The sequence below is a fragment of the Xiphophorus hellerii genome, chromosome 14, assembly GCF_003331165.1.
Source record: "Xiphophorus hellerii strain 12219 chromosome 14, Xiphophorus_hellerii-4.1, whole genome shotgun sequence".
Taxonomy (NCBI): Eukaryota; Metazoa; Chordata; class Actinopteri; order Cyprinodontiformes; family Poeciliidae; genus Xiphophorus; species Xiphophorus hellerii.
The window spans coordinates 21,523,788-21,543,755 of record NC_045685.1 but is presented as its reverse complement, the minus strand read 5'-3'; the positions used below and the strand labels follow the sequence as shown (position 1 = coordinate 21,543,755).

The 19,968-nt window shown below is 36.5% G+C and overlaps 1 protein-coding gene across 1 annotated transcript; it reads right to left on the bottom strand.

Annotated features, from left to right (window-relative positions):
* Nucleotides 1–1,025: 1,025 nt before the first annotated feature.
* Nucleotides 1,026–9,282, bottom strand: LOC116732183 (placenta-specific gene 8 protein-like). The gene is made up of 4 exons (XM_032582176.1): nucleotides 9,052–9,282; nucleotides 7,711–7,817; nucleotides 7,460–7,614; nucleotides 1,026–2,208 (listed from the first exon to the last, which is right to left on the bottom strand). Exons 2-4 carry the CDS (start codon nucleotides 7,808–7,810, stop codon nucleotides 2,035–2,037), a joined length of 429 nt encoding a protein of 142 aa, XP_032438067.1. The 5' UTR covers nucleotides 7,811–7,817; nucleotides 9,052–9,282; the 3' UTR covers nucleotides 1,026–2,034.
* Nucleotides 9,283–19,968: the final 10,686 nt, after the last annotated feature.

The following is a 19,968-nucleotide window of genomic DNA, read 5'->3' as shown; positions in this document are numbered from 1 at the left end:
ATTTTAGACTGGCTAAATTCAAGCGACAGAAACATGGATATGCTGATGAACAGTGAGAAGACCTGCGTAAAGTGTAAGGGAGATTTCCTAGACCTCTTGAACAGCAGTCCCCTTGTTATTCTGCCTGCACTTCCTTTCAGCAACATCGCCTCTCTGTTTAAGTTTTGGATGGATAACAGTAGGGAAACTCACTGTTCAAACTGCAAGTCAGTCTTTAAGAGGAAACACTTCCTAAGTAACAATGAAGCGATAGTCTTGTTCCTGCGACAGTCGGCCAGGTCTTGGAGTCCAACAGTGATTCCAAATGCAACGCTTGACGTGCCCGGACAAAGTGGAAATCAGCTGTACCATCTTTCTTCCATCATCTGTTGTGATTCGGAGCTGACCCAGTTCCACACCTACCTGATCCGTGGACAACAGATATTCAAGGCTGATGACGACGGTGTTAGGCCTGCAGGTGGCCACGGCAAGCAAGACATTCATGAAAGGGGATTTGTCTACATTTATGAGAAGTAAACACCAAGTGTGACGTCCTACCCTGCTCTCCCTCTCCAAAGCAGCAAGGCCGGTTTTTTACAGGAGCCAGAATCGTTAAAAGATCTTGCTGAAAACACCGGATGGTACCGGCTAATTACTGAACACAACACAACAAAGTTGTTGTACCAGTAGCTCGAAGATATTTGAAGTTTTGTTCGTGGTACAGCTCTTGCATATATGGCTAACAACAGTAGGAGCAAGCGGTACCGGAAACCATCTATGTGGCGCAAAGTTAAACAGAAGTACGTCACCACTACCTGTGGCATATCTGCTGTTATTAAAGAATTTAAAAATGGGACTTATCTGTGCGTAGCAGCTAGCTGCATTGTCCCGGAGAGCTAACATTTGCACGTACAACAAAAAGTAATTTTGTAGCAGCTATGTGTTTAACTTCAAACATTTAAGGAAATAAACTAACAAATAACTAGCTTGCAAGATTTTTTTTTGTCCCATCAAAACCCGATAGTAAACATGCTCATAATTTTTGAAGCACCTGAAGTTTGTGTGACTTTTAAACTGCTATTTTTATAACTTGCTAGCTAGCTTTGCATCAGTGTCTAACTGGGACAGAAATATCTGAACATTTAGCTTCAGTTTGTTAGTTTTATTTATGTCCGTCTCAGTTTCTCTGCTAACCATATTTTAAGTAAAATCCTTTAGGTAGTGACAAACATAAAACACTTTAGATCCGAGTTGAACTGCTAGAGACTTCCGCCAGCACAAGGGGGCGCCATAACAGCCCTGCTACACCAAGAACACAATATGGAGAAACGTGTTTGAGTAAAACATGAACTTCCAGAACAACTCATGGTTTTTGTTCCACACAACAACTGATCTCTCAACTTCAACTGAGTTTGACACAAAAACTATTTTGTTCAAAGAGTTTTCCACCGACGCGATTATATTTATTTACATTGTTATTAGAAACTAGGGTAAAATCTTAAAATTCAATTTCTATCATTGTTTCAGATGCTTACAAAAACATTTAGCCTCTTTTTCTGCATTATTTGTATAAATCAAGGTTTTTATTACAGCTTCAAGATATGTTGCAAACTGAAATTGAGACAAAAAAAATTTATTAAGCAAACAAAGATTTGAAGCATATTCCTGAAATAAAAACAGTTTCTGTGAGTTTTCAGAGCAGAGCAATTCCCTAAAGAATAAATTTAACACAAATACCTGATTCGGTCTTTCAAGCAACAAAGTGAACATTTTTATGAACCTGCTACTAGGAACAAAAATAGTTCTGCATATTTATTTGCAGACTACTTACGCAATATATTCACAAGTAATATTTATTAGAGACACTTTGACCAAAGAAAAAAATTTTTTTGCTATAAAGAATCCAAACAGTATAGAAAAAACAGAAAGACTTTAAATAAAGTTTAAATAATTTGAACAAACTGGACTTTTGTCTGTTATGTCCCTGCAGGCCAAATGAAGTGTGATTAAATCCTGACTTCCTGCCATCAGGGAAAGAAAGTTTCCCCGAGGCGTCTAGACCAAGTGCGCCCCCTGCAGGGAGGTCAGAGCAGTGTATCTGACTGTGGAGGAGGCCGGCGGAGAGGAGGCGGCGTGGGATGCTGCTCTTCTTTTCAGCTCCCTGGAGATCTGAAGCCAAGATAGCGTGTAGCAGCAGCATCCGTACAGGCAGTCGCTCCACACGCTTCCCTGCTCACGGAGAGATAGAAAGATAGAAAGAGAGAGAGAGAGAGAAAGAGAGAGAGAGCTGAACATCAGTGGGAGGCCCAGGCAGAAAGGTGAACATTTACATTCAGGTGCAGAAGACACATTTTTCTTGTTTTATAAAGCAGCAGAACCACCGTTCACTTCTGCTGGTTACCTGAAAACGAGCTTTTGTTGCCCCTCAACAACAATATTTTACTATTAAAGGGGATCTATTATGCAAAATTAACTTTGTGCCCGTTTTTATACTTCAGTTTGAGTCTCAACTGCTTGGAAAAAGCATCCAGCTGTGTTAATGGTAATAATTTATAATTTTTTGTTTGAGCCGTTTCAAAAACCTTATAATTGGTGAGTCACGTTCCGTTACCTAGCAACCCCAGCCAAGCCTAACCCGTTACCTAGCAACCCAAGCAGAGTTCCGGAACGTTTGGTCAGCTAGTTTAACTGGTGGTGTACAATGGCTGCTGGAAAGACAAGTGTTTTATTGCTTACTTTACCATGCAGAAAACACTTGCTGAATTCTCCTTGGTTGTTCAGGAGGCTCTACTGGTGCTTTTCAAACATGTACAGTAGTTGCGCATCTGTTTGCAGTCATTTTAATGTGCACCACCTGTCCTGTTACTAAACACCACCAGTCCTGTTATTAAACACCACCAGTCCTGTTACTAAACACCACCAGTCCTGTTATTAAACACCACCAGTCCTGTTACTAAACACCACCAGTCCTGTTATTAAACACCACCAGTCCTGTTACTAAACACCACCAGTCCTGTTACTAAACACCACCAGTCCTGTTATTAAACACCACCAGTCCTGTTATTAAACACCACCAGTCCTGTTACTAAACACCACCAGTCCTGTTATTAAACACCACCAGTCCTGTTACTAAACACCACCAGTCCTGTTATTAAACACCACCAGTCCTGTTATTAAACACCACCAGTCCTGTTACTAAACACCACCAGTCCTGTTATTAAACACCACCAGTCCTGTTATTAAACACCACCAGTCCTGTTACTAAACACCACCAGTCCTGTTATTAAACACCACCAGTCCTGTTATTAAACACCACCAGTCCTGTTACTAAACACCACCAGTCCTGTTATTAAACACCACCAGTCCTGTTATTAAACACCACCAGTCCTGTTACTAAACACCACCAGTCCTGTTATTAAACACCACCAGTCCTGTTACTAAACACCACCAGTCCTGTTATTAAACACCACCAGTCCTGTTATTAAACACCACCAGTCCTGTTACTAAACACCACCAGTCCTGTTATTAAACACCACCAGTCCTGTTACTAAACACCACCAGTCCTGTTATTAAACACCACCAGTCCTGTTATTAAACACCACCAGTCCTGTTACTAAACACCACCAGTCCTGTTATTAAACACCACCAGTCCTGTTACTAAACACCACCAGTCCTGTTACTAAACACCACCAGTCCTGTTATTAAACACCACCAGTCCTGTTATTAAACACCACCAGTCCTGTTATTAAACACCACCAGTCCTGTTATTAAACACCACCAGTCCTGTTACTAAACACCACCAGTCCTGTTATTAAACACCACCAGTCCTGTTACTAAACACCACCAGTCCTGTTACTAAACACCACCAGTCCTGTTATTAAACACCACCAGTCCTGTTATTAAACACCACCAGTCCTGTTACTAAACACCACCAGTCCTGTTATTAAACACCACCAGTCCTGTTACTAAACACCACCAGTCCTGTTATTAAACACCACCAGTCCTGTTATTAAACACCACCAGTCCTGTTACTAAACACCACCAGTCCTGTTATTAAACACCACCAGTCCTGTTACTAAACACCACCAGTCCTGTTACTAAACACCACCAGTCCTGTTATTAAACACCACCAGTCCTGTTATTAAACACCACCAGTCCTGTTACTAAACACCACCAGTCCTGTTACTAAACACCACCAGTCCTGTTACTAAACACCACCAGTCCTGTTATTAAACACCACCAGTCCTGTTATTAAACACCACCAGTCCTGTTACTAACAGTACAAGTTGTGCTAAAATCTCTTCTGTGGTATTTTAATGTCTGCAGGTTCAGATGAACACAGATCTGATCTGCAGGAATCACCGTACCTAAACATCGTAAAACACTGTAAAACATAGGCTACGTTTACTTTGCCTAATGATACAGGCGGGTGTGATTATATATTAGATTGTTGGATATTATGGATAATACTATGGGATGTTGTTACACAGCTTTGTACTTTAAGTTATGTTCTTGAAACGTGTGTTAAAATATCGTTCTATGTGTCTCTTTAAATTTGAGCAACTGAATGGATGGACGGACGGACGGACGGACGTACGTACTTTGGTAAAAGTGTTTTAAATTGATCTAAATTCTGGTGGCTGATTGGATGAAGCTGAATCTTTTCTTTCTTTCTCTCCTTCTCTCCACCTGCTGAGCCTCTTTTAGTCACTTCTCACCTCCACCATGACACGTCTTCTCCTCCGTCTCCTCCTCCCCATGTCTACCCGTCTCCTGTGGACACGCTGGTCCACATTAAAGACGTCCACAGAATGTGACAAACTCCCAGCGTTATGTAAAAGCGTCGACCCTCGCTGTGATTTCATGTGGGAGGTGACATGAACACCCAGAATACTTTCACCGCCCACTAACACAGCAACAGGTCCAGTGATTTAAAGACAACTGCTTCATTTCGTCTAAAAAAATGAAGAAAATAAGGCGGCCATGTTGGATCAATGACCACCGAAGGATCTCATCTTGATATCAGCCTCCATTTCTGTTCATTCAAAACGTCAGAAAGCCCAATTTGTTGACATCAAAATAGCTACAAAGCTAAATTATCAATAATTTAACATTTAAATGACCAAATTATAAAGTTGAGTGGAAGTTTGAGTCACTTAAGGACCAAAATGACAATAATTCATTTGTGTATGGTGAATGTTTGTGTAAAATAGTTTTGTTTTTCATTCAGTGGGTAGAAAATCCACAAATATTTGGTAAAAAGTTACTCAAGTACTGAGTAAATTATCAAATTATTAATTACTTAATATTTTAAAAAATACATCACCAAACGGACCAGAATATAAAGTTAAATTGAAATTTTGGTATTTTAAAGAAAGAAATAACATTAATTCATATAAGTAACAAAAAAATCAGGCTAAATTAAATGTTTCTAAATCTTTTTTTATAAACTTATGAAATTTTAGCAGAAAATGTAGGTGTGAGTCTGGTGAACGTTTGGTTAAAACATGTTTGTTTTTCATTCCGTGGGAAGAAAATCCATAAATTTAACTCAAATAAGAGTAGCGATACTTCATAATAAAATTATCCAAAAGTAAAAAATACTCCTAAAAGTACACAAAAGTAAATGTAACTGAGTAAATGAAATATTTAGCTCTGGATGTTCTGAATACCGGAGCTAAATGAACCTCTACTTTTATGTGATAATGTTGCTCAAAAACAAGCAACGATATAAATCTGTTGCTTTGTTCACAGGATCCGCGCCGTGATGGCTTTTTGCTTTTCTCCTCTGGTGGGAAATCTGCTGCTTTACAAAACAAACAACCTACAGGTTTGGACCCGTTTTCAGAAGAAGTGCTGGCATCGCTCTGCAGCGAGCGTCAGCCCACTCCGCCCTCGGAGGAGCCAACATTTCCAGCCTCCTTCTCTCGTGGCAGCGCTCCAGCCTCCGCCCGGCCTGCAAACACTTTCAGCCTTATCTGTCCTCCTCACTTTCCCAGAAAATAAAAACAAAAAAATGCCTCGCTGCGCTTCTGCAGCGCGGACCCGGCGCCGTTGACCAGCTTTTTGCTATTTGCATGTCAAGCATCTGCATGGAGAGCTGATGGCTATCATCTCTGGTCACGCATTACGGCAGGCCGTTTTGACATAAAATCAGTGTTACATGATTCCAGATATCTGGAATTAGTTATTTATGACTAGACATACTAAGATATCTCTAATTAAATTATACTGGTAGAAAGTTGGATGGAGTGTATGGCAAGGCGTTTTAACATAAAGTCAGTTTCGTCTGACTATAATTGCTACTCTTACTTGATAAACTCTCTGCATTCTCGGCTGTCAAACTTTCATTTTGGACCAAAACCATGAATGTTCTTAAAGGTCCGGTTGTGTTGATAAAACCATTTAAACTTTTAAAATATCAATAAACAGCTGTTTGTTTCAGTGTTCAACAAGTGTTTCTTAAAATTAAATAATACTGAACATCTTTTCACACAGATCAGTCCATCCTGGATTTAATGATCACAGATTTTGTGGTGCTAATTTAAAAATATTTTATGATATTTGCACTTTACATATGTTTTCCCAAAATATCTGAGTTTTTTCTAGGAAATTTTCAACTTTGAAATGTTCAAGTATTTTTTCTAGAAAATTTCTGAGATTAATCTCAAAATAAGATTTTTTTTTTCTATCAAATTTTAAACTTTTGAAACTCTGAAATGTTCTTGTTTTCTCTAGAAACCCCCTGATATTATAGTCAATATTTCTGATTTTTTTTTCTACCAATTTTTCAACTTTTCAAGGTTTGAAATTCTCAGGTTTTTTTCTAGAAAATGTTTGACGTTCACGTAAAAAATTCTGAGATCAATCTGAGTTTTTTCTTTTAAAGTTTTGACCAAGATGTTCTTGTTGTTCCTTGAAAATTTAGAGATTATTCTCAAAATTTCTCTGTTTTATTTTTCTATCAAATTTGCAACTTTTCAGACTTTGAAATTTTCAGGGTTTTTGTAGAACATTTCTGAAAATGTTAGATCTCAAAATTTCTACGTTTTTCTAGGACGTATTTGACTTTTCAAAATCAGAAATATTTTCTTTTTTGGTAGAAAATTTCCAAGTTCTTCTAGCCAATTTTGGACTTTTCAATCTCAGAACATTTCTTGTTTTTTTTTTCTAGAAAAATTCCGGAAATAATCTCAAAATTTGAGATTCTTTTATAGAAAATTATAAACTTTAAAATTTTCAACTGCTTTCTAGAAAATTTCTGAGATTAATCTCAAAACTTCAGAAATTGTTTTCTAGGCCATGTTCAACTGTTCAAACTTTGAAATTTTCAAGTTTTTTCTTGAATTTTTCTGAGTTTTTTGGCAGAAATCTATTCCTTTTGCTTTTCTGTTTATAATGGCCGTAATTCGCTGTCGGAGATGTCAGCCTATAAAACTGTAAATTGCTATAAAATGTGTTTTTATGTGAGTTGTGGTACCTTTATGCCGTAGCGTTCCCTGACCGAAGCCCTCATGGCCAGAGAGGCCGGAGGAACGCAGCTGATGCAGTCCAGCAGAGGCAGGCAGGGCCAGGCGCCGACCGCGTTCGTTACCTTACAGGTAAACAGCGGGAGGCAACAGCAGGCCAAGCAGCCTGCACACACACACACACACCCACACACACACACACACCCCGCTGAGTCTCCTCACACATCCCAACAATCCCACTGGTTTTATGTTGTTCACTCACAGTCTCCGATGTCTTTGTAGCACTCACACAGTCCGGTGCTCCAGGCTCCGGCCTCTTTGACCCGGTTCTTTGGCTGCACACTCACCACATGTCTGGACATGGTGCAGCTGCTCTACCACAGAAATATACATAAAATATAACATTCATGTGAAAAGCTTGATAGATTGAAATGATGTTGCGTTATACCAAATGCTATTTATGGTACCTACTCATTGTTTTCCCAGAGCAGTCAGTGATTTAAACACCGAGCACAACAGCCATTAAAGGGGCTGAATTATGTAAAATTGGCTTTATTTAACTTTACGTCATGTTTTAATGTTAATCCCTCTTAAAAACAAACCTGGAGTTTTACTCTGATTCTTTCTTGCATGTTTTAGAAATCATTTGATGTCCATTTAGCTGTACAAAACGCCTGGTTGTACTTAGCCCCGCCTTCTAGACGCAGCTCCTCCTCAGAGCTTCTGCATTACAGAGATCCTTCAGACTAGCCAGCATCAATTAGCAAACACCTGGTGGAACTGTTTATCAGCTGACCTCACTATGGGAGATATTCTCAGTGAAACGCTGGGAAAAACATTAAAGGGTTAATAGAGGAGCCATGTTGGATCACTTCCTGAAGGCGGAGCTTAGGAAAGAGCAGGACCGTCTTAAAGAGACAGAAGCCAAATTTCAAGGTTTTAAATTATGAAGTAAATTTTCTTTAAGTCATATTTGATGTAAATAACATTTTTATAACAACTGAAGGTAACACATTTTGTTGTAAAATAGCACTATGTGGCTGAAAAACACATAATACTGCCCCTTTAAATAAATTAGACCACAGTTAAACATTTTTAGAGTGAATTTTTGTGTATTTTAACTTTCCAAACCTTTTGTGGTGTTTTTAAAGAAACAAATCAGGAATTTGCATCACACATTAACTTGTATTGGCGGTCTTTTCAATAAGACTACATAGTGTGAAATGGTTCAATAAAAGGAGAAATCGTACATTTGGCATTATAGCTAAAAAGAAAACAGGAAGTAAGCAGAATATATTTGAATTTGCAAGTTTTATCCAAGTAACCCATTAAGACCAATAAACATTAATTCCAGTTACAGAGAAGTCAAAAGTAGAAAATGTAAATGTTGGATTTTATGCTAATTCTGATTTTTTTTTTTCCATCATAAGTTACATTTTAGTTCCGGTTTTTAGCCACAAATCAAAATGAAAGGACAGAAAGAGTCCAAGCATGTGGGTCCAGGTCAAACTGGTGTTCTCTCAGAAATGATTCACGTCCCAGTTCTCCAAACAGAAACCGAAAATATAAAACCAACATTTTAATGTCTTAAACTTAGACTTACCCGTTTTAAGAGCTGGAATGTCCTGAAATCCAACAGGGAACAGTTTTGGTTCTTGTTTATAAACGACTGTCTCTTGTTTCTGTCCTCCGTCTTTCTCTGTGTTTTGGTATAAATACAAAACAGTCAGACGGTAAACACGGCGCCACGTTCCCATAACTGTTAACTAACCATGTGAAATATTCAAGGAACTGCTTACTTCAGAATAGGGAATATTTTAAATAATTAACAGGGAAATTATTATTTTTAGTCACACTGGTCTAGTTTCTAATGTAAATATCTTAGTACACTTGAAATAAGACAAATTAATTTACAAGTAGCTTTTTAACAAGATATAGCAGTTTGTTTCAAGTAAATAATTCTTTAACTTTGTTTATTATTGACTTAAACAAGCTCCAATATTTTGCTGAAAAGTTGCTTGTAAGTTAATTTTGTCATATTTAAAGTGTACTAAGATATTGCATAAGAAACAAGACAAAAATACTTGGTAAGATTTTGTGTTTTTACAGTTGGAAAACCATCAAAGTAGGAAGATCTGTCACAACGACATCAACTGAACTCTGAATTACATTTTCACAGTTGTATTTTCACATAAACAACACATCGCAGCCTGGACATATCTGATCTCTCGTTGTTCTTTTAAACGCAAGCGTAGCAGCTATCAGAGGAAAGACGCAGTCAGGGAAATCTCACCCGTATTCAGCTGACCCAAAATATAAGGACTGGAACTGACACAAAGGATTGTGCAATAGATTTGCAGAGGTGCCATCCATGACACAGCAGAGATAAGCATGGTTCACATGTCCTCTCAAATGGAGGCACTGATTACTTAAACCGAACTGTCAAAGGCAGAAAGGTAGCAGAAAATAATGTGGACTGATTTTACATGCCATGTGAAAAACAGGGAAACCGCTTTGAAGCAAATATGTCTGATCTGCCTATTTTATAAACAAAACGTTGCTAAATAGCTTAGCTATACTCATGAAATGACCCCACTCTCACTAGTGAAGCATAAATTGTTATCTAGAGAATGATAACAGCTGGTTTATCTTCATACAAATCCATTATTTTAGATCGTTAGCATCCTTTTTACTCCTTATAGACAATAACCAGTTAGCTTTAAATCAGCTGTTGAATGGATTTTGTTAGCTAAGTCTAGGTTCTCTGTTAAAGACTTAAAGTCTTTATCTTAAGCTAAGCTAACACTTATCTTAACTAATGTAAGTGTGGTAAAATTATACACTTATCGGCTAAAGTCTTTATGTCAAGCTAAGCTAATACTTATTTTAACTAATGTATGTGTTGTAAAATGATACATTTGTGGCTAGTAAAAGTCTTTATACTAAGGTAAGCTAACATTTATTGTTTTTACCAATACGTGTGGTAAAATGATACCACATTTATTAGCTAGCAAAGGTTTTTAAGCTAAGCTAACATTTGCTATTTTACCAAATTCTTTTCAACAAAATGGGAAAAGCTTATATCAGTTTATTTGGGAATTGTTAAAAATAATTTTGTTTTTTTGGTTCATATGTAATGTTATATATAGAAGCAGACTGATGTAAAAGTGGCGGGAAAAAAATATCAGCTGCTGGAGATATTACTGTTAGCATTATTAGCCACTACAGCTGCAGGGAAACGGCTAGCTTACAAAATGTCATAAAAAATGACAACAAACTGGATGTTGTGTGTTGTGGTTAGTATTGCATCAGATGTTGAGTGAACTTTGTTAGCTTCAACCAGGACTGTTAGGCTAGGCTACGTTTGTATGCTAAGCTAGGCGAGGCTAATACCATGATGGGTGTTTTCTGATCATTTTTATTTAATTTATCTAAAAACTTGGTGAAGAAACAATATTTTCACTTTGTACAAATAGAAATTGGACAATTCGCTCATTTTTAAATAATATTTCTTTATTTAGCTTACATACATGTTTATATTCAAACTATAGACTAAAAAAGTAAAAGGCACTCATTTTGTCTCTGTAAAATGTTTTTATTAACAATAATATAAAAATAAGACAGATAAAACAATTAGCAGAGTCAGAATTAAGAATAAATTTGTATTGAAAAGGTAAATTTACAAATGTATTATTTAATGAAGTACAAGTATCATAAAAGTATTTACAAAAACGAGTAAAAACAAACTGAAAACAGTTAAAGCATTGAAAAAGTCTTAAAAGGATGCTTTTTTTTCTTTTACAATCATTGAATTTTTGAAAAAACTGTTGTCTACTTTAAGAGAAAATCCTTAATTTGCTCCTACAGCTTATAGCTTTTAATACAAATAGATTAAAATAGTTTTAATGTTTTGTTTTCATCGCTCTCACTTCAATCCCCCTCATCTACAGAACCGTTGCTTTGGAACAAGGGAAGTCACAGAAACTTTTCATCTCCTGGGTTTCTGCAAAGTTAGAGAAAAAAAAATTAGACAATATTAAAGAGAGAAAGACAAAACATGTTTGTGCTCCACTTACTATTTTTGTTTGTTTCGCAGCAGAGGCAGAATTTCAGGGCCTGTTTTTTCATGTGAGTTGTGGGGATGAGTCGCTTTGGGCATTTCTTTGCTTTGCGAGGATGGACTACATCTGCAACACGCACAATAAAACGAAACCAAAACATAAAATAAAATAAAAAAAACAGATGCAACACAATGAAAACTTGCAAAACTGGTCCTAACTCACCTGTGCATCTGCAGTCAATTATGTCACGTTTAGTAAATCCAACAGAATGAAACTCATCACAATGAGCTGCAAAAAAAAAAACACATAAAATATACATGAAATAATTCAGTGCATCTTCAATAAAACAAACAAGAGTTATGAGATGTGCTTTTCCAAATACACAGAACAAAATTTAACATAAGTCAGGATTTTTTACCCGTCCTGTCGGAGAAGCAGTCGATCAGGACGACCAGCAGCAGAGCGGCTCCTACAAGCTTAGCCATGTTTTCTGTTTTCGCTCCAAAGTGACTGAAAGTTTCTGCAGAACCTCACCAACTCAGTCTGTTTTATACCAGAACACATCCGGGTCCGTTTGGTCTCTAAGATCAGTCCTGGCATGTTGGGAGAGGCAGGAGGGGGTCGGGGTGTTAATCTCTAATCTCTGCTTTAAATCATTTATAGCGTATTTACCCTTAGATACAGGAGCAGACTGATGAAAATGTGGTGGGAAAAAAGTGATAAGCACATAAAAACAACGTGTTTCATTACTAAATACATATATATAAATAGAATAATACCATTAACTATATATTTAATTATCCGAAAGTTTCTACAGTTGTTTGTCTCTCAGATTAGTTCTGGTATGTTGGAAGAGGCAGGAGGAAGTCGGGGCGTTAATCTCTAATCTCTGCTTTGAATCGTTTATAAAATTCAACCAAGATCTAAAAGGAAGCATGTAAATTATTTATCATCTGTGCTGTTAATCATTTGGCCAAAGCACTGGCAGCTACAAACAGAAACTTGCAGATAGAGGTCACTGTAGTATTTCCAATCTTATGCTGTTCCACAGATTGTGTCGGCTCCACAGCATCACAGATCTTCCACCGTACTTCATGGCTGGTATGATGTTTAGAATTGCCTTTGAACCATAATTAATGGGATATTCACCAACATATATGATGCTTAAAGATGTTTTTGATGATGGCGCTCCATAAAATGTAATGTTTGTTCTCAAATTGGTGACTGTATGATGTTTTTGTGACTTTTTGTTTTTATGTTTTCATGATTTAAAGCGTCTTGAACTGCCTTGTTGCTAAAATCTGCTACACAAATAAACCTTGATTTTCCAGAAAGTCATACTTAGTTTTGTGCAAAGCCCTTCTGCAATTTTTGTTTTGTTTTGTTTTCTGCTGAAAAGCTCAATATTTATCTAATTTAACTACATCATTAAGCTACGACGGAGTATTGGAGCCACACTCTGACACTACGTCAAAACCAGAATGTCAAGATTAAAATTGAAATAATGTGAAAATAAAGTCATATTACGAGAATAAAGTCTGTATTATAAGAATACAGTTATAATATGAGAATAAAGTCATAACATTACGAGAAAAAAAGTCGTACAAGAATAAAGTCTACGACTATTCTCGTCAATCTTTTACTACATTTTTGTAGTTTTGTGACTTTATTTTCTTAGCAAATCCTTAACACTCCAGCATATCCTGTTAAAATGTTATTGTAGCAGTTAGCTCCATGTTTACCACTAATAATCATGATTATTATATGATTATGGTTTTTATTTCTGACCTCAAAGGCCATAGTAATAAATTTCTCTATCAGTAAACTTCAGGGATTTTTGTTGTTGCCATTTCTTGGCTTTAAGATAAACACAAGTTTGTCTTAAGACCATGATTTCCTGTTTTTCCCATTTTGAAGAGTGGTTAAACGAAATTGGTCTGAGTGAAATAATTTTAGAAGATTCTAGAAACAATGAATAATTTCACAAAAGTATAGATTAGATTTAAAATGCTGTTTATAAAGGGAATTGTTTAGTATTTCAGTAAATGTGTAATTTTTCCCCTCCTACTTAAAGGAAAATATTTTATTTATTTATTTTTTGCATAAGATTATGCAACACCAATTTTTATACATCTTTATTGAAAGTCACATCAGCCAATAAAAGAAGCACAAAGTTGATCAAAAAGAGAGAAAACATAAAAAACAGTAACAAATTACCATCTAATTACATAAAACACTTTTACTAAACAAACACTTTAAACCAGCTGCCAGTGTAACATAGTTCTAGTTTAGTAGATTATTTTAGCTTTTATTGTGCTAACTCTCATACTTATTAGATCTATTTTAAGATTTTAATCTACTTTTACTTAAATTTAGTGATTATTCTTCTGATAATTTATAGCTTGTGCAACTATTTCATTTTAAATGTGCTTTAGAAATAAACTTTAACCTTGAATAGTTGGTAAACTGTTTATTACTTTTACATGCACACATATTTTCCACTGATGTTGTACTTTTACCTTCGGGGAACGTAAAGTAAATGTTTTGAATCATCTAAGCTGGAGTTCTCTGCAACAGCTAAGCTAACATTACCAATAATTTCCCACAAACGTTGCATCTTTTGAATCTCTGGGAACCTTAATAATGTTTTAAATGCTGAGAGTCTGCAAAAACTTTCACCAGTTGAACAGAAATAAACCTGAAGTAATTATTATTTTATAGAGGAACGATCCAGAGTCAACCAGCGATCAGGCCTGAAATCTGAACATAGTGATGGACTGAACATTCAGAGACACATAAAGATGGTTGCAAAGTCAGTCTTCTATCACCTGGAGAACATTTCCAGGATTTAAAGACTTTAAAATATTTCCGTTAGTTTATAAATGACCAAATAAATACATTAAAGATCTGCTGCTGTTGTTTCAACCTTCCAGACGTCTCAGGTCTTCTGATTTTATTCCGCTCTGCATCGTCCAGAACCAGAACCAAACATGGAGAAGCAGCATTCAGTTTTTCTGCATCACTGATGCAGAAAAACTCAGTCCTGCCGGAACACTGAGTTCCTTTAAATCAAAGCTGAACTCCGTCTGTTCAGAGTTACTTTTGATTAATAATAACTGGAACATCCATTAATTCTAACCTGGGTTTCACCTTTTAATAACTTCTCTTTATTCTGCCACTATAAGGCAAAGTTTCGTTTTTATTTGTTGTTTTTAAACTTTTAACTTCCTTGTTGCTGGTATGAGCTAAACTGACTCGACTTGAATGTGTTTGAGAAATGTTTAGCGGCTCGTCTAATTAATCAGTGGCAGACGGGAAGAAAAGTTACAGTTTTACCATCTTTTCCACCAAACTTTGTAAAGTGAACTGGTCTCTGGTCAAGAAAAGCCTGTTGTTTGCTAAAATGTTTTATAATGTTTTTATAAAGTTGATTATAAAAAAACAACAACATCTGACTAATTCACGCCTTGTAGCTTGTAATAGTAACAAATTTCTCACCATTTATCTTGTATATTCAGCTGACTTTAAATTTTCTGATCTATTCACATCTTTATGGTTTCACTCCGGCTGCCGCCCTCATTCATACCACTGCTGAGGCACAAACATTGTACTGAAATACAATAAAAATAGTTAAAGCAAAATGGAAAATGGAAAAACAAAACAAAGATGTAAAATCAGAGACTTTGATTAGGCCATTCAATCAAAGTCTCTGACTTTGATTGAATGGCGCCGTCGTTTATAATGGCGTTGAAGGAAAACACGAGAAGCCGCAGTACGCTTTCATGGCGTTGGATCCTGCAGAGGAACAAAACAATCGGCAAATGACTTCTCTTTGTACATTTTGATTCATTTTAAAATAAATTCCAGTGAAAACGTCCGCAGACAGCTGGACTTACTCTGTCTCGGGTTTCCCTTTATCCTGCAGCAGAGGCAAAGCTTCAGCGTCTGCTTTTCCTCCTGGAGATATTTGCCTGTTTGTGGTTGGTGATATTTTTTAACTTTGAGTAAACCTGAAAGAAATGAAAAGGAACAGGGGTTGATAGTTGTTTTGCTAAACTCCTTCTCTAAATGTATCATTTTTCAAAAGAATGTTCCTGCGACCTCTGACCTCTTGAACAACTGCAACTTTACTCAACATCAGTATCAATTATGTAGGAAAGAACTGGTGAAAATGTGTGCATAAATTGTGATATTTCAAGCTTTTTAATTGATTTCTTCCTTTTTATTTTGATAAAATATCTAATCATTTTGGTTGGGAAATAGTAAATGTATCAGTTTTGATACAAGAAAATTAGAAATCCAGATGAAATTTTAAATAAAAAACATCTTTAAACCATTAATTTAAATTTAAAAAAAACAGCTTTCAAGTATTTCTTGTGTCAGGATTAATGCTTTTAGATGTATTAACAATGCTATTAAAGTAATTAATTATTAATTTCGATTAATTTTACTCACCATTTTCATTTCCTCCAGAAAGTTTAACCTGCTTTTCTTTACAATCAGTGGGTATCAGTGGGTAGGGACACTTTATTATGCCAGGGGAAATCGCTGCAATGGAAAAAACATTTATATCAACACCTGCTCTGAAATCTACAAACATATAATTATAAACATTTCTTTTGATAAAAAAAACAACAAAAATAAACCATGTTTACTCACTTGAGCATCTGCATCTTCGGATTTCACTGGTTGTAAATCCAGCAGAGTGAAATTCGTCACAATAAGCTGTAAAAACATAAATATGTAGTCAAAGTTAAACGTCTTAAACAATGTTTTTAGTGAGATATAGTAGAAAATTAGCATTAGAAGTTGTTTTTTTTCTTTCGGACGTACCCGTTTTGTCGGAAAAGCAATTAGTCAGAGCAACGAGCAGCAGAGTTGATGCTATAATCTTAGCCATCGTCGCTCCAAATGGTTTGAATAAATCTGGAAATCCTGACTTTTATAGCAGCAGAGTTTCCTCGTCCGTTTGGCTGCAGAGTCCTGGATAGGTCGCGACACGTCTGATGAACCTTTATTTTGGGAACAGAGTTTATCTCTTCAGTTTGTTTGCTAAATGCGATGAACCTGAAGATAGTGCAAACTCCTGCACAAACATGACTTAGTTCTGATGAACTTCCATCAGTAAACAGGATGAAACGCAGCAAACGTGTCCAGCTAATAACATGACATTATCGCCGGAACAAACCTTCACTTTACTGAGCAAAAACAGGAATTTCACCTCGCAGGACGCAGAAATAACAGGTGAGAAACTGAACCTACATGGTGATCAAACCCTAACGTGGCTTTTTTTTAAAACGCAAACACATGATCAGGTTTCTATTTTCAGTTTTTCTCTAAATACATCCATTCCTCTACACCATGAGTCACAAACCTGAGGTCTGTGGGGCAAATCCGGCCCGCCATAGCTGTTCTTTGGCCCTCTAGATTCTAGACTAAACACTAAGTGTGCTTAAATATTATGTTATCAATCAAATTAATGCAGTTTTTATCCATTTACTTCCAAATTACATCAATCAGTCCCCCCAGTTTCTTGGGAATTATCATGGAAATTCACACAAAATCAACAAATCCCTGCACTGCTTTTTCACTAATACATAATTGGGAGATTATTGCAGGTTTTTGTCAAAAACTTTCTTACTTGTACTAATCAGCTGCCTCAGCTTTAGTTGATGTCAGATTATAGTCCATGATCTATACAGTGAGTAGTAAAAAAGTCGCATTTACCGTCATAAACAAGCGCTAATATTTCCAAATTAGCACCATCAACACTTTGACTTTCATTGCAAAAAATCACAAACCAATCATAAAACCCTGGAGGGACTGAAAGGATATTCAATATTATTAAAGCTGAATAATTATTTGATATTTTAACAAGTTGTGAATGAGTTTTATCAAAATATTCTGGCACAACCGGCCCTTTAAGAACATTACAACAATTATTTTGACAACTAAACTGTGTTATTTTGAACGGATGTTGATGACGTCATGTTTTTCTGCAGGTGCCGCTGCGTTTTTTTACAAACTGTTTTAATTCAGTTTTCTGTGAAGCTGCGTTGCTACGGCTCTGGTGAGTGGCGCTACCAGATAACAGACAAATTAAAATTACCTTGCGATGGAAAATTTTAGGTACAACACAAAGTTTTCGTCTACATAAAGACTCCTGTAATATCTACCTTTCATGATAAATTACCACCACTGTTCACGTTAAACCTCTCCACAACTCTGTTACTGTTCGTTCGCTCACTAACATTGCATCCATATAGTTTCTTTTTTCAGACTCAGCGACCTCAGATGACCTTTCTCAGCTCGGTCTGCAGCTTATTGACAGCATCATCCCACTCAGAGGACCGACTTTAAGTTTGCGATCTGTGGACTTGTTTAGAGGCAGAAACGGCAAAACCAGCCAACTTCTGCTTCTACTGACAAATACATTTACATCCATCCATTATTGGATGAACGTCAGATTAAAGTTTGTCTTTTAATGATTTATATTTAACTGTTGCATGTTCTAAATGTGGAAGAATCAATGGATATACAACAGAAACAGCTTCGAAAAACAACTATTGGATGAGCGGGTCTGAATTTATTGTGGCATAATTCTGTTTGGTTGTGGTAGTGAGGTTTCATTTTAGTCAACAAATAAAGACAAATTACTAAACAACCGTTTCAGATTATAAATATTACAATGTTTATGTTTTGGTGTCCAAACTTTTTGTCACATAGACCAAAATCATCAAGTCAAAATTACTCACACGCTCAAAAGTATATATTTTTAAAAAACTAAATTCATTTTAAAAAATGGATTGTTTATACTTACTTGACTAACTATAAACTGAAGTTGTAATATTTGAATTAAAGTGGTCAGATTGTCTTGAAGGAAAAGGTTGTAAATCCTAAAATGTGTGGTTATTTAAAGGGGCGGTATTATATAAATGTAACTTTTTTGAGCTTTACATCATGCTATTGTGTTCTTACCTCATTGAAAACATACCTGGAGGTGCATTTTCTGAGTTTCCGCCTCATAGAGCACCAACTCCCCCACTCTGCTCCTTCAGACTAGCCAGCAGCAATTAGCAAACACCTGGTGAAATGTACAGTACAAGCTACTTCTCAGTGGAATACTGATAAAAACATTAAAGGGTTAATAGAGGAGCAATGTTGTGATGACTTCCTGAAGGTGGAGTTTCAGAAAGAGCAGGAGCTTCTTAAAGAGACAGAGACAAAATTTAAAGGTGTTTAACTACAAAGTCAAAGTTCTTTAGTCATATTTGATATTTTTAGCATTTTTATAACAATTGAAGTTAACAGACACCATTCTGTGCTATAAAATGTAACTCTGGAAAACACAGGCACACAGCACCCATCTCAACCCCACAAGGGATAAAGTGTTGGTTGGTTGGTTGGTTGGTTGGTTGGTTGGTTGGTTGGTTGGCTGGCTGGCAGGAAGGGACAAAATTGGTGAAGGGGTGAATTGACCATCAACAACAAAACAGTTGTCTTTTCCAGCAGCCATTGTACATCGGAACAAATAGAGATAAAACCAACTGTCCGAAAGCGCTGGAGTTTCACTGTGGTTGCTAGGTAACAATCAGGGTTCGACTGAGGCTGCTAGGTAACGACATGGTCTGACTCAGCAAAAGGGACATTTTGGAAACCAAAAAACAAATTGTTACTAACAAACAGCAGGAAGGGTTTTTCCTCAGTGATTAGGATGTTTTTTCAGAAGCAGTAGAAACCCAAATGTAAGTATAAAATTGTGCAAAATATTAATTTTGCATAATTTTTTGAAGTCTTGAACTTGACCCAGAGTTCATCCCCTCCTAGCTCTCTGCTATGTTGCAGCTACTTAGCCTGTCATTAATGCTAATTCTAGTTAGTATAGCACTGATAATGGTGTATAAACAGTTTTCCTGTAAAGGTAAACTGCTTCTCCTCCATTACCACATTTAGCAGCTAGCACATGATTTTGATTGACGGCGCTAAGCCCCTCCTCCTGGCTCTGATTGGTTGCTTTCGGTTGGGAGCGGTTCATTTCTTCAGATGGCAAAAGTAGCTCCAGGAGGGGGTGGAGGAGATTGGCATTTTCACAGATTATTTGTTTCACAATAAACTGTCACAACATGGTGACAGATTTAACAAACATGTAAATATATATATATTTTAATTTAAATTACATACAGCAGCTTTAATGTTGTATCACAAGACAATTCTGCTTCTGGGTTCATTTCTAACCTCTGTAATCGGTGTTAACGTCTGAAAATGAGGACTAACAAGACTAACGGACCATTGATCAAGTGACAACAAAGAAATTACTCGGGAAGTTTTTCATGACTAGTCAGCTCATTTGCATCTCTGTAAATGAGCTTGTGGTGTTGCGTAAAGTTCACCAACTTGTTGTGCGGTTGACAGTAGAGTCTGTCATTGGCTGGCCTCTGACTCACTCTGTCATTATAAGG

Bases quoted from the DNA above. Each gene is read 5' to 3' on its own strand.
- LOC116732183 (XM_032582176.1), bottom strand. From the start codon at position 7,810: ATGTCCAGACATGTGGTGAGTGTGCAGCCAAAGAACCGGGTCAAAGAG. The intron at 7,615-7,710 runs GTGAGTGAACAA...GTGTGTGTGCAG, and splicing joins CTACAAAGACATCGGAGACT to GCTGCTTGGCCTGCTGTTGC. The intron at 2,209-7,459 runs GTACCACAACTC...CTCCGTGAGCAG, and splicing joins GGGAACGCTACGGCATAAAG to GGAAGCGTGTGGAGCGACTG.